Source organism: Sceloporus occidentalis, unplaced genomic scaffold (genome assembly GCF_023333645.1).
Source record: "Sceloporus occidentalis isolate IW3139 unplaced genomic scaffold, rSceOcc1.0.p SCAF_9, whole genome shotgun sequence".
Lineage (NCBI taxonomy): Eukaryota > Metazoa > Chordata > Lepidosauria > Squamata > Phrynosomatidae > Sceloporus > Sceloporus occidentalis.
In genome coordinates, this window is record NW_028316989.1 from 13,961,777 (window position 1) to 13,975,000 (window position 13,224).

Below are 13,224 nucleotides of genomic sequence, written 5' to 3' on the forward strand. Positions count from 1 at the left end.
GACAAATATGAATGCCACTTCTTTAGAGAGACAATGCATGCAACCACTAGAAGAGGGGGAGAAAGCCCAGATCACAGGAGTGGGACGAGAAAGAGACTTCAAGCACAGCAGGGCATCTCAGTTCTTCCCAGCAAGTGGCGTCAACTGGATCTGCCATCACAGAACAGCTATCTCTGGCAGCCCATCCGCGCCAGTCAGTCCAGCCACAGCCCTGTCATCTCTGTTGCCTTCACAAATAGTCTGCAGGGGGCTGAAATGTACCCATATGGCATATTACACACCTCCAATTTTTCCCCCTGACCCCACTGTGCCATGTGCCTCTTAGGTTTCTTTCTTTCTTTCTTTCTTTCTTTCTTTCTTTCTTTCTTTCTTTCTTTCTCACCAGTGCTTGCTCAGAGAGTTAGCCGAACAAAGCCAGATCCTAAGCAGAGACAGGGGCATTGAAAAGAAACTCTTGCGTGCAAGAAACTTGCGTGCAAACATTGCTGCTGCCACCATTGTTGTTGTTATTATTATTATAATGGCTTGGGGATATGACTTTTTCTGGGCAACCCCTCCTCAGCCAGCATGGCCAATGGTTGGAGGATTCAGGGGTTGGAGAGGCCAGAAAAATCACTACCTCAACTCTCAGCTCTCTGGCTCTGGACAGCATTCTTTATAGTTATCAGGGGCACAAACTATGGGACTGGAGCCGTTTGTGAATTTTAATGTTTTTCAGGCTTGAGGTTGTAACCCGATAAATTGTTCAATTGCTTTTTAGATAACACTGTGTTTATAATTCTAACAAAATGTTTGCATAGTTTTAAATCTGTTGCTAGATGCAGTGAGTCCCATTTTTGGAAGGAAGGTTGGAGACAAATGACTGCAATAATAATAATAATAATAATAATAATAATATCATGTTGATGATAATTATGACAACAACAACAACAACAACAACAACCTGTTACACCATTAAATTCAGGATGTAAAATTAACCCACTGCGTGGGTGACAGTGTAGCCTCAGATTAAGACACCAGTGCCAAATTTCAGATGGTCTTGTCTTACTTGAGGCCAAACCTACCCAAGGGTAGGAGCAAAAGGAGGGCTCTGGCCCTCCAAATAAGAATTCTGCTGCCTCCTAATGACATTTTATCCCCAAACTCCTAGCATTGCAGAGAGGGAGACACTGAAAATCATCCACACCTAGAATGTTTCCATTTGCTGTGTTTGATTCCCTGGGTCACTTTGCCTCCTTTTCTTTGGATGCCTAAACCCAACTCCACTCAGATTTTAAGTTACTGCAATGTGAGACATTTGGGGACATAAGGAAAATTTCATGGGAAGGGACAGAATTCCCTTCCCATGAAATTTGGGAGAGGCGATGCTCTCATTCTGCTCTCGTAGATGCACCCCTGAATCTACTGTATCTAAACCCAGACCAAGTCCAGTGCATAGTCCAGTGCATATGCTCTATTCCTGGAAGGGAATGGGTGCATGTGATTGCTGTGGACTTGAGAGCCTGCAATTAGACCTTGCCTCCCTGTCAATCTTGGCTGTTTCCTTGGCATTAGTCCCTGGTGTTTATGTAACAGGTATAATTGCTTAATACTTGCTTGAGAACAAACAGAAGCACACACACACATGAATTCTTCTGGCCTTGTCAACAGGTTCAGGAAGGCTCTGGGTGGAACTGTCCTGGAGTGAATCATGGTGCCAGGCAACTGTCTCAGCACATGAGAGGGAGTGTGCAGAGGCTGGAGAAGTTGCTTTTTGAGACTCCAGCTCCCAGAATCCCCCGGCCATTGCGGTGCCTATCTATCGGAACTGTCTGTGTGTTTTGTTGGTGCCTCGAGCTTTGACCTTTTATCTGGCAAAGGAAGGGCATGCCAGGTTTTTAGCTCTCACGGTTAGAGAGGCACTCCCCCCCCCAAAAAAAAACAAAGAAAGTCATACTTATTTTATATTCAGTAATGTATGTACACTTTGCCTAAGTACCGTAAAAGCACCGGATCCTGTCTGATCTTGTCTAGCCCCACCTGGAAATCCCTGGAATCCCCTGGTAGTCTCCCATCCAAAGATTTGTTGGAGTGAACCCCTCTTAGCTTCCGAAATAAGAGGAGACTGGGTGGGATATTATTTGTCCTATTCAAACTCCTCCCGGAGAAATCCATTTCAATAGATAGGTCTCAAGAGGGCTAAATACCCTAAAGGCACCAGATCCCATGTGACCTTGGATGCTAAGCAGGGGTCAGCCCTGGTTGGTACTTGGATGGGAGGCTACCGGTGCTGTAGGCTACATTTCAGAGAAAGAAATTCTGAGGATTCCTTGCCTACAAAAAGCTTATGAAATTCATGGGGTAACCATAAGTAGACATGTGACTTAAAATCAGAGAATCACAGAATCATAGAAGTTGGAAGAGACCCCAAGGACCACCCAGTCCAACCTCTTTTCATGCAGGAATATGCAATCCAAGTCCTTCTGATAGATGGCCATCCAGCCTCTATTTAAAAGCCTCCAAAGGAGGAGACGCTCCACCATGTGTCAAGGCAGCATGTTCTATTGTCAAACAGCTCTTACTGTTGGAAAGTTCTTCCTAAAGTTGAGGTGGAATCTCCTTTCCTGCAGTTTTCATTCATTGCTCTGTGTCCTAGTCTCTGGAGCAGCAGAAAACAAGCTTGCTCCATCCTCAGGATGACATCCCTTCAAATATTGAAACATGGCAGACTTGAAGGCACACACACACACACACAATGAACGTTCGGACCAATATGCTGCGTTTTGTGTCTGTTGTGTGTGTGTTTCTCTCCTCCCCGCTCTCTCTGTCACTTTCCAGGAGGATTGCAAAGCAGTTTTATGTTCAGACTGCTTTAAACTTGACCTCTGTGCTCCAGCTGACTGTTCCATGGGGGAGAGTCTCACTGAGTTCAACCCACACCTGGGCCAAAGTTTCCATCCCCTCCAGTCGGAGATGTTCAGCCTCCCCTGCTTGAGCCCATATTCCCCGCGCACGAGGTGGGTGACTGGACTCATTTTTCACAGTCTGCAACTCAGGTGTCCCTAACCTAGGAACACAGATTGCCTGAAGCCAACAATGGGCCCTGGAACAGGTGACCCAACTTTGAGCACGTTTGACCTGATGTTGGCACAGCGTGAACTGGCCGCTGTGCTATTCACCTGCTCTTGCCATGCAGGTTCACTGGCAATGCAAATGCCCCTTTGGGATGTATCTCTTCACATCTGGAAAAGTGATCTGGGGGGCTGTAAGGTACCAAAAGTGGGGGTGGGGTATGGGGACAAAATGGGAGCATTGCCTGCCAAATGAGAATTCTGCCCTCCTCCCATGGAATTTTCCTTCAGTCCCCAAATTTCTAGCATTGAAGAGAGGGAGACACTGAAAATCATTCACACTTAGAACTCTTTGATTTGCTGTGTTTGCATTCCTTGGGTCATACTGCCTGCCCTTTGGGATGCCTCAAGTGTATTTTTAAATGCTCAGCTGAAGTTTTAAGTTATTCTGTTGTTGTTGTTTGCCTCCAAGTCATTTCTGACTTATGGCAACCCTAAGGCAACCCTATCATGGGGTTTTCTTGGCAAGTTTTTTCAGAGGGGGTTTGCCACTGCCATTATCTGAGGCTGAGAGAGTGTGACTTGCCCAGGGTCACCCAATGGGTTTGCATGATCAAGCTGGGATTTGAACCCTGGTCTCCAGAATCATAGTCCAACTCTTAAACCACTATACCATTCTGGCTCTCTGCCAGTTAAGTTACTGTCACACTAGAAAACTGAGGGAGTGAAGGAAGATTTCATTTGCAGACCAGAATTCTTATTTGCAGGGGACCAACATTCTCATTTTGCCTCCCTGTAGTGACACAGAGGAGCGGGGTTGCCTTTGCCTTCCCCTGAGGCTGAGAGAGTGTGACTTGCCCAAGGTCACCAAGAGAGTTACCATAGCCGAACAGGGGCTTGAACCCTGCTGGAACCCTGTAGAATTACACCATGCTGGTTCTACATCATAGGATTGGCATATCTCAGGGCCTGGCCCTACTTCTCTAGTCCTGAGGTTGAGGGGAAAGAATCTCAGGGTGATAGTGCTGTCTTGAAAGATATATTTCCTGCATTTGTTACACTTGATGTGTTTGATTTGAAGAGCATGTTTTATGGGTGCTTACTATATCGTGATTAACAATATCTCCAGGAGCCAACCCTTGTAACATAAGCCTTGTAATATCACCAGGGCCTGCCACTTGGGATGTCACCAAGAGTCATCCCTTGGTCTCACACAGATTCGGGGTCCTTAAATCTCAGGCTCTAGGCAAGTCCTGACCTGGCAGCTCTACTATTGGATACAGAAGGCCCTACACCTTTAAGGGAGTTAGTGGTGCAGGACCCCCACAAAAGTGACAAAAATGCTAATTAAAAAACAACACTTTTTTAAAACCTGAAAACACCTCTAAAGGAATCTGTAGGTCCTCCAGTGCAACTCTATGAACATCTGCCATTAAGTTGACCATAGAATCGTGCTGGAGGTCCTACAAATGCCTAAAGAAGCGATCTCTCTAGGAATCTCTAGGTCCTTCACCATGACGTCTGGTGGGTGTTGACCACAGAGGTGCACCAGAGGACCTAAAGATTCCTAGAGAGAACATAATCAAATTTGTGAATGATCAAACCTGCAAATGTCAAAGCTGCAGATGTGGAGGGCTGACTGTATTGTAATGCATTTTGCTGCAGTCTTACAGAAGATGTGCAACATGATCCCATCGCACCCCACAACTGTCTTAAAAGTGAGAGAAGCACCTTACCGTAGACTCCTTGGCCAGGATGTCTGTCCGACTGTCAGTCCGATCCCATTGCTGAAGAGAGCAGCGGCTGGTGGGTCTCAAAGTGGGAGTGATGACCTCTGGGGGAGTGCCATGGAGGCTGGAGACTGGGGAACGGCCCCCTTTCCAGCTATAATTCTCCAAATAATCCTTGATGTAATCTGGCTGCCTGGTGGATTGGTAAATCCCCTGCAGACCACATAGCTCCTGGCGGTTTCGAGCAAGGAAAGGACTGCCACGGGTGGTGGATGAGGAGGACTCGGTTCGATATGGGTCGGAGGAGAGGTGCATTCCAGACAAGTTGCGAGCCAAGTCCGACTGGCTGCTGGATTTCTTCCGGCCCAAAGTGGTGCCATAGCTGGTACCAAAGGAGTAGCTGGTGGCACCGCCACTGAGCCCTCCACTTCCAGGAGGTCTTACTGGGACTCGGCTATAACTGGTGCCTAGCCTTGTGCCTGAATCGGGCCGTTGAGGGAACCGTTTGCCCCCGTCATAGTTCAAAGATGAGGAAGATGATGTGCCCCCAGATGTCCTCAGGTGTGTGGAAGTCAGGTAGCTGGAAGGTGTGGTGGACTTGTAGCCGACTTTCTCCTTGTCCAGATACGAGGATGAGAGGTTGGAGGAGTAGGAAGAATAGGTGCCATAACTGGGAGAGGCCTTATACTTCACGGTGGAGGAGATCTGGGACATCCTGAGGGATGGGGTGGTGCTGGGGCCAGGGCTGGTGACATTGACTGGAAGGGAACAAGAACAGGATACAGGGACAGCCATCAGATCAAGACTTCAGAGTTTGGAAATTATGTACAGTCATCCCTCTGTATCCACAGATTCTTTATCCACAGATCCAAGCATCCATGGCTTGATAATATTCACACACACACACACACACATTCCAGAAAGCAAGCCTTGATTTTGCCATTTTATATAAGGGACACCATTTCACTATGCCATTGTATGCAATGGGACTTGAGCATCCACAGATTTTGGTACCCATGGGCGATCCTGGAACCAAACCTCAGCAGATACTAATGGCCCACAGTTTGTTCAAGGAAAGCCATTAAATGTGTTGAGGTCCTCTTGGTTCTTTCAGTCACCAGTGACCCTTTTACACTGTACAACTATACTGTTATGATTCTACCACAACTGCCATGGTTCTGTCCTATGAAATCCTGGGAGTTGTAGTTTGGGGAGGAGCATTTAGCCAGAGAACTCCAAACTACAAATTCCAGGAATCCACAGGATGGAAGTCATGGCTCATAAAATGGAAACATACAGTAGCATTATAACTGTGTAGCATGAAAGATCCCCAGGCTTTAACAAAATCGCATGTCAAAATAAAAAGTAATAAGTGGGTACAAAGTCAACTTATTTCATTATATTATATACTTATTACGTTACATTACATACAACAAACAACATCTCCTAGTTATGTTCTAAAGTTTGTGTTTGAAGAGCAGTTTTGGACTCATTTTGAAAGAATTTTTCAAGATATGCGTTCTTTTCATGTTTTAAAAATTGATTATATATTTTTATATAATGCCCTTCCTTCAAAGATACAGTGGTCCATAAGAGAACATTTAAAATCAAGGCACATAGTCATCATATACAAATTAACAATGGTGAAACATTTTAGATTTAGGATTAACAAAAACTACCTGTCAAAATATAATGCAATAAACGAATGCTGAGTCAACTTATCAGCACAACAAACAACATCTAGCTACGGTTTAAGTCAGTTTTTGAAGGGCAGTTTTAGAGGCATTTTGAAGGAATTTTTCCAGATTTAACGTTCTTTTAAATTTTTTAAAATTGATTCAATACTTTCATAGAATACCCCTCCTCCAGAGAGACAATGGTACATAAAATAACATTTAAAATGAAGGCACACAATCATCATACACAAATTGGCAATGGTGAGACATTTTAGATTGTTTGCCTCCGGCACACTTTTTGATTGTTATACCTGCAAAAACAATTCACACATGCTGAGCCAGGAAAGAAATGGGAATGATTCCAACTGAAAGCAAAACATAACCGCAAGATACATTCCAATCACTCAATCGCTCAATGAATCCACAAACACACATGCAGAGCATTGAACTCAGAAATATGCCAAATATCACCACACTTGCTTTTAAAAGAGCATGCTGCAAGTTGCAGCTTTTGGCTTCCTTGTCAGCAGAGCATCGACAGGGTTATATTCCAGACGTTAAATAATCTGTCCAAGGTGCTGAACCTATTTGAGAAAGGATTCCTGTAAAGTTTACATTGGTTCCCAAGCTCTGGTCCTTCAGGTGTTTTGGACTGCAGCTCCCAGAAACATCAACCACCTTGGCCTGGGATTCTGGGAGCTGAAGTCCAAAAGACCTAGAGGACCAGAGTTTGGGCACCACTGGAAGAAAAGTCAGTGGATGGACTGCTCCAGTGATACCAGCAGCCACTGGAGCAAGGGGTCCATAGAACCTCCATGTTCAGGGATTGCGTGTCCCTGAATGCCACATGTGTGAGCATAAGTGGGAGAGTGTGGTTGCCCCCATGTCCTTCAGCTTATAGGGTTCTTGGAGATGCTTGGGGTCTGCTGCCAGGAGAAGACAATGTTGGAGAAGACAGGTCCTCACCAGAACATTCAGCTTGTCATGCAGAAATAGGAAAAGTTGCATTTCTGAGATTCTCTCTTCTGCCCAACTAATTCAAAAGGCACTGAGGCCCATTGGCTTCCTTTGCATCTTGCAGAACTTGAAGAAGGGTGCATCATCTACACTGAAGAAATAATGCAGTCTGACACCACTTGAAGTGCTGTAGCTCCATCCTATTGGACTCTGGGATTGGTAGTTTTACAAGGTCCTTTCACCTTCTGTGCTCGAAGGTGCTGGTGTTTCATCAAACTGCAAATCCCAGGACTCTGCAGGATGGAGCCATGGCAGTTACAGTGGCATCAAAACGACATTATTTCTACAGTGTAGATCAGTGATTTCCAAATGTTGGTCCTCCAGATGTTTTGGATTTCAGCTCCTACAATTCTTGACTTTTGGCCAAGGTGGCTAGGATTACTGAGGACACCTGGAGGACCAAAGTTTGGGAATCACTGGTGTAGATGCACCCGAAGTTATTTTTTAGGACTCCAGGTTCCAGAATGACCCAGGCGGCACACAACAAGATTTGTGCAAGATACTTTGCAAAACCAAAGTGTGATCCAGATGTGCGGACAGAACATGGAATTTAAAAAGTTGTGTGTGTTGCAATTATTTAAACCAGCTTTAAAAATAAATGAATAAATAAATAAAGCAATCCCCTGAAATCATGGGGGAACTGTTATGGAGAAAAAGGCCCAGGCCCCAGTTTCAAAACAGGATCAAGCAGGTGGCATAAACAGAGAAACTCAACACCTTGGAAGTTCTCAGTAAGTTTCAACTAGTGCTAAAGCTGCCTGTAAAGGGCACTGGTGTCCTCTGCTGGCTAAGAAAGAGGGATGCAATCAGAGAAAAAACAGCCCTTTGGAAAGACACTTATTTGCTGGATTCAGTGGGTTAAGCCAGCATGGTGTGCTGGTTTGGGTGCTGGACTACAACTCTGAAGTCCAGGGTTCAAGTCCCTGCTTGGCCATGGAAACCCACTGGGAAGTAACACTCACTCAGAGGACAAATCTTGCCATGAAAACCCCATGATAGGGTTGCCATACGTTCTTGGAAATTACTTGGAAGTAAGGGAGTGCTTAAGTACACTGATAAGCGGTATAGAAATGTACTTGCTATTGGAAGGCACATAACAAAAATAACAATGGCTAGGATGAGTCTGGATTAGGCTGCATTGTTTTTAAGAATTGCAGTAATGGGAAATCCTTTTAGGAATTTTCCCAGCACCTGATGCACTGCAGCGGGGAAAAGCAGTATCTGGCAAAATTCTCTCCCTCTTCGTGCAACTCTGAAAGAACTGCCCAATAAGCCTGTTTCTAACTGGAGCACAGACACTCCTGTACCACAGTGAACCCCTACAACATACATGGACAGCTAGATAATGAACTGCAACTCCCAACAGCCCTCATAGCCATTGGCAAAAAATGTTGGGACCTGCGATCCATAAACATCTGGACAGACACAGAATCCCCATTCCTGAAAACCTCCAGCAGAAGCTTTTTACTACTTCCTTGTATTGAAATTTTAATGCCAAGGCCAGTCCAAATGACATTAAAACAACTTGTTGTATAAATCAGCTGCCAGATCTGCCCATTCAGAATTTGACAATGCAATTTGAAAGGCGGGATGTGTGCTTCAGAATCACACAGAATTCTTACTCAATTGCCAACAAGCATACCTGAATATCAACATGGGCACACAAGAGATGCACCAAACTAAGCAGGATCTTTGGTGAAGTCATCCTGGAAATGATTTGAACCAGAATCATGAGGTGTGCCATGTGAGTCCCATGAGAGATTGTTGTTACATGCCATGACTACAGTTGCCATCAGGCCGAGAGACAAAAGTCTCTTTCAAGGCCTAGGGCAGGATGATTTTCTCACGCCCAGAGATGAAATCCTGCCCCCTGATGGCACTTATGCAACATTATGATTCCTCTTTGCTCTTTTAATTAGATGCTATGTAAGGTCCTGGAGTCAACGTTTTTCCATTTCTAACCCTCCCGGGTTTCCCCACTGCTGCTTCTTCCATACCACATAACATCCATTTTGTCACCCAGTGCACCGGAAGGAAGGGGTTGCCTTCTGGGTTTGGCATGCCTGCTGGCAAGGTTGGAAAGTGAGCATCTTCCCTTTCCTATTCAGTCAGCAGCTCTGGCAAACCCAGAAAAGGCTGTTGAAGAGACGAAGGTGTATGTGTGCATTAAAAAATGGGCAGCACTGGATGTCAAATATACTAGACACACCATTGGGAGGGTACCAGGTAGGTTGCCAAATCAGGACTACCACTAGTCAGAGAATCATAGAGTTGGAATAGATTGCAAGGGTCATCCAGTCCAATCCCCTGCCATGCAGGAAGGCAAAAACAAAGCACTCCTGACAGATGGCCATCCATTCTCTGTTTAAAAGCCTCCAAAGAAGGATATTCCACCACTCTCTTCCACTGTTGAACAGCGCTTACTGTCAAGAAGTTCTTTCTAATGTTGAGGTGGAATCTCTTTTCCTGTAGTGTGAATCCACTGCTCCAGGTCCTACTCTCTAGGACCAGGAAAAAACAAGCTTGCTCCATCTTCAATGTGACATTCCTTCAAACATTTAAACAGGGCTATCATAGCACCTCTTAAGCCACAACATTGTGAGTTTGATGGCAGAGGGCTCCAAGTTGACTTAGCTTTCGATCTTTTGGTAAAATGAGTACCCAGATTGTTGGGGGCAATTGGCTTACAGATTGTAAACAGCTTAGAGAGTGCTGAGTTCACTACTAAGCGGTATAGAAATGTTAATGCTAATGCTATTGCTTAAGCTTCTCTTTTCCAGGCTAAACATACTCAGCTCCCTCAGCTGCTCCTCATAGGACTTGATGGTTTCTAGACCCTTCACCATTTTGGTTGCCTTTCTCTGGACACACTCCAATCCTGAAATGTCGGAGCCAAATCCTGAGATCTATGGACAACTTCTTGTGATATCGCAGGCGATGAGCCCTGATGATCATACTAGAATGACATTACAATAGGTAACATCCTGGTGATGCCATGCAGCCTGATGCATTAAGCATCAATTGCAGATACATAGAGTATGCGATTCAAGTCAAAAGCATGAAGTCCAACCAAGGAGGAACAAACACACACATTTGAAGGCAGCATCCTTGCCCTGAGATTTCTCCCCTTGCCCTAAGGACTGGAGAAGATGGGCCAGGCCATGAAACTCCGGGCCAGACCCTGAGGTCTGACTCTCCTAGTAACAGATTCATTTCTCTATTTTAGTGTGATGACTAAATTAAAGTATGTGCTGGTGCATTCAATGAAAATCTTACTCATGGTTTGACTCTTGCATGGAAGACCATGAGTGTTCTCTCCTCAGGCCAACCAGCTCATGGCTTGATGAGATTTTTCACTTCTTATTTCTACAAGCACATGGCTTAGCTCACCTGACCGAGTCACCTGCAGCTATTTTGCAAAGCAAGCATCTTTCCCCAATACATCTGCCTGTGGCACAGCAAGTCCTGAATCCCAGAGGTGTGCATTTATGTATTTCTGATGGATGTGTTGTCAGCACGGCTGCTTACACAACCAAAATGACACCAGCTCCAATGCGCCAAGGGCGAGGATTTGGCAGCAAGGTCTGCAGAAGTTCAAACATTTTTTTTGGGGGGGGGGGATCATTTCTCTTCCCCCCCAAAAAAAACTGAATGAGAACCGAGACTTCTCAGTGGGTTCAATATGCTAGAGAGGAAAACTAGAAAACCAGTAGTTGTGATGGAAGGATGTAGGCATAGCTGATAAGCTGGAACCCAGAACAGGATATGTCCATGTTGCAACAATTGGTTGCAGAATTCTATGCTTTATGAATTAGGCTTGGTTTGGGATTGGGGCCACAGCAATAGGAACGTTTCAATTATGACAATGACTACCATATTTCTAATTATTTCTGTGAGTCTTCAAGTCAATTCTGACATATGGGGACCCTAAGGCAAATCTATCATGGGGTTTTCTTGGGAAGATTTGTTCAGAGGAGGTTTACCATTTCCTTCCTCTAAGGCTGAGAGTGTGTGACTTGCCCAAGGTCACCGAGTGGGTTTCTATGGCTGAGTGAGAATTCAAACATTGGCCTATCAGAGTCCTAGTGCATCACTGCATAGTTTTGCTGCATGCAGACCATTAATTCTGCCACTAAGCTATGGCTCCTTCTCCACAATGGGACCAGTCCCTCTCAGCAGGGGTTAAGAGAAGCCTTTAAGCAGCCCTGTCCTCATAGTTCTGCTCAGCCGACACCATGATCAAACTGAGCATTTGCAGTTGCTCCATCAATAATTCAGGCCTACAAGTCCACTCCAGGCTGATGCAAATGAGCAAGTGCCCTTCACGATACAGCCAGAAATGAAGAGAAGAAATGTTCTCTATTTTTGCAAATTACAGCTCCTATCATCCTCCAACCAACACAGCCACTGGATTCTGGGAGCTCTCATCACACCCAAAGGAAAGTTTCCTGGCTGTGGCTACACACAGCCACCCTATTGCAACTGGAGGGATGTTTTGTGGGTCTCACCTTCCCAGTCCCCCTTGCAAAGTGGGGTGTTGGTACTCTGGGGGTACACAGACTGTTGGCATTCAGAAGCCAAATCACAGAGCTCAACAAAGTCAATAAAGGAGAGCTTGATCTGTTGAAAAAGAAGAAAAACTAGACCAGGAATGCTAGATTCAACTTAACATGAGGAGAGGAGAGGAGAGGAGAGGAGAGGAGGGAGCAGAATTTTGCTCTTCCCTGTAGACTCAGGCAAAAGAAAACCACTGCAGCATTTCCTAGCTTGTCCAGCTTTTCTCCTTCCTCAGCAGATCAAACTGTCCTTTACTGACTTTGCTGACTTCTATGATCATATTGACATGAACCAAAGGGAACAGGTTTCATTCAATAAAAGGACAAATGTAAAAACTCCTAACTGAGTTTAAGAAATCCGGTATCGAAGTGGGTTAAGAGAGAAATGCTGTATCTATACTGCAGAAATAATACATTTTGACACTGCTTTAATTGCCATGGCCCAATTCTGGGATCTGTAGTTATGTGAGCTATTTAGCCTTCTGTGTCAGAGAGCTTTGATGCCACAACCAGCTACAAATCCCAAGATTCCATAGGATGGAGCCATGACAGTCAAAGCAGTGTCAAACTGCAGTATGGAAGCAGCTGAGGTTTATTGAAGAGTTTAAGGACAATTTACCTTTTGGACTGCAACTCCCCATCAAGTGGGTCCCCATGTTGCCTGGGATTTTGGGAGTTCTAGTCCAAAAGAAAGGAGAAACTTTGCCTTTTTTGTCTTGCTCAAAGTCCACCACTGTAAGCCCCATATAAGACACACAATCTAAACTTAACCAGGAGGAGAGACAGTCCAAGACAAACCTACCTTAGCCAGGCTCAGCTCTCCAGTGACTTTGGAAAAAATCGGCCCAGAGTTTTGCACCGCCACACAGCTAGTGCCCAGGTGTGCCCACTGTTGCCCAAGGAAAAGGCTGGGTGCCCTTAAAGGGCCTGTATTTTGTAGTTGTTGTGGAGTCACCCCAGCCCTGGCTGGCTGGCCATCTGCCTTTGTCCCCTTTTAGTTTTTCAGGTCGGCTCATGTGGCAGGGAAAGAAAGAGAGAGTCTTTGGTTGCTGGGGAACGGTCCTCTTTCGGAGTCCGTTCAGGACGGCCGACAGAGGCTCTGGAATTGGCTGGTTGCCCTGGCAGGTCTCCAGTTGGCCTTTGGCATGTGCTGGAGAAACAAAGAGGCACGGGCACAAGCATGCCAGTGGCTTCA

General features: G+C 45.3%; 1 protein-coding gene across 5 annotated transcripts in view; it reads right to left on the bottom strand.

The window, feature by feature from the left end:
* The window catches only part of USP2 (ubiquitin specific peptidase 2), a 60,865-nt gene that overhangs the window by 35,567 nt on the left and 12,074 nt on the right, over positions 1–13,224 (bottom strand). For 4 of the 5 annotated variants that reach the window (XR_016282280.1, XM_089537426.1, XM_089537425.1 and 1 more), the window contains one exon: positions 4,787–5,538. Coding sequence is in view for 4 of the 5 variants with exons in the window: in XM_089537426.1 (XP_089393552.1) it covers positions 4,787–5,494 (708 nt within the window). In the remaining variant the exon portion in view is untranslated. Of the gene's footprint in view, positions 1–4,786; positions 5,539–12,831; positions 12,917–13,224 lie in introns of those variants that run through there. The other variant, XM_089537429.1, reaches the window with a different exon arrangement.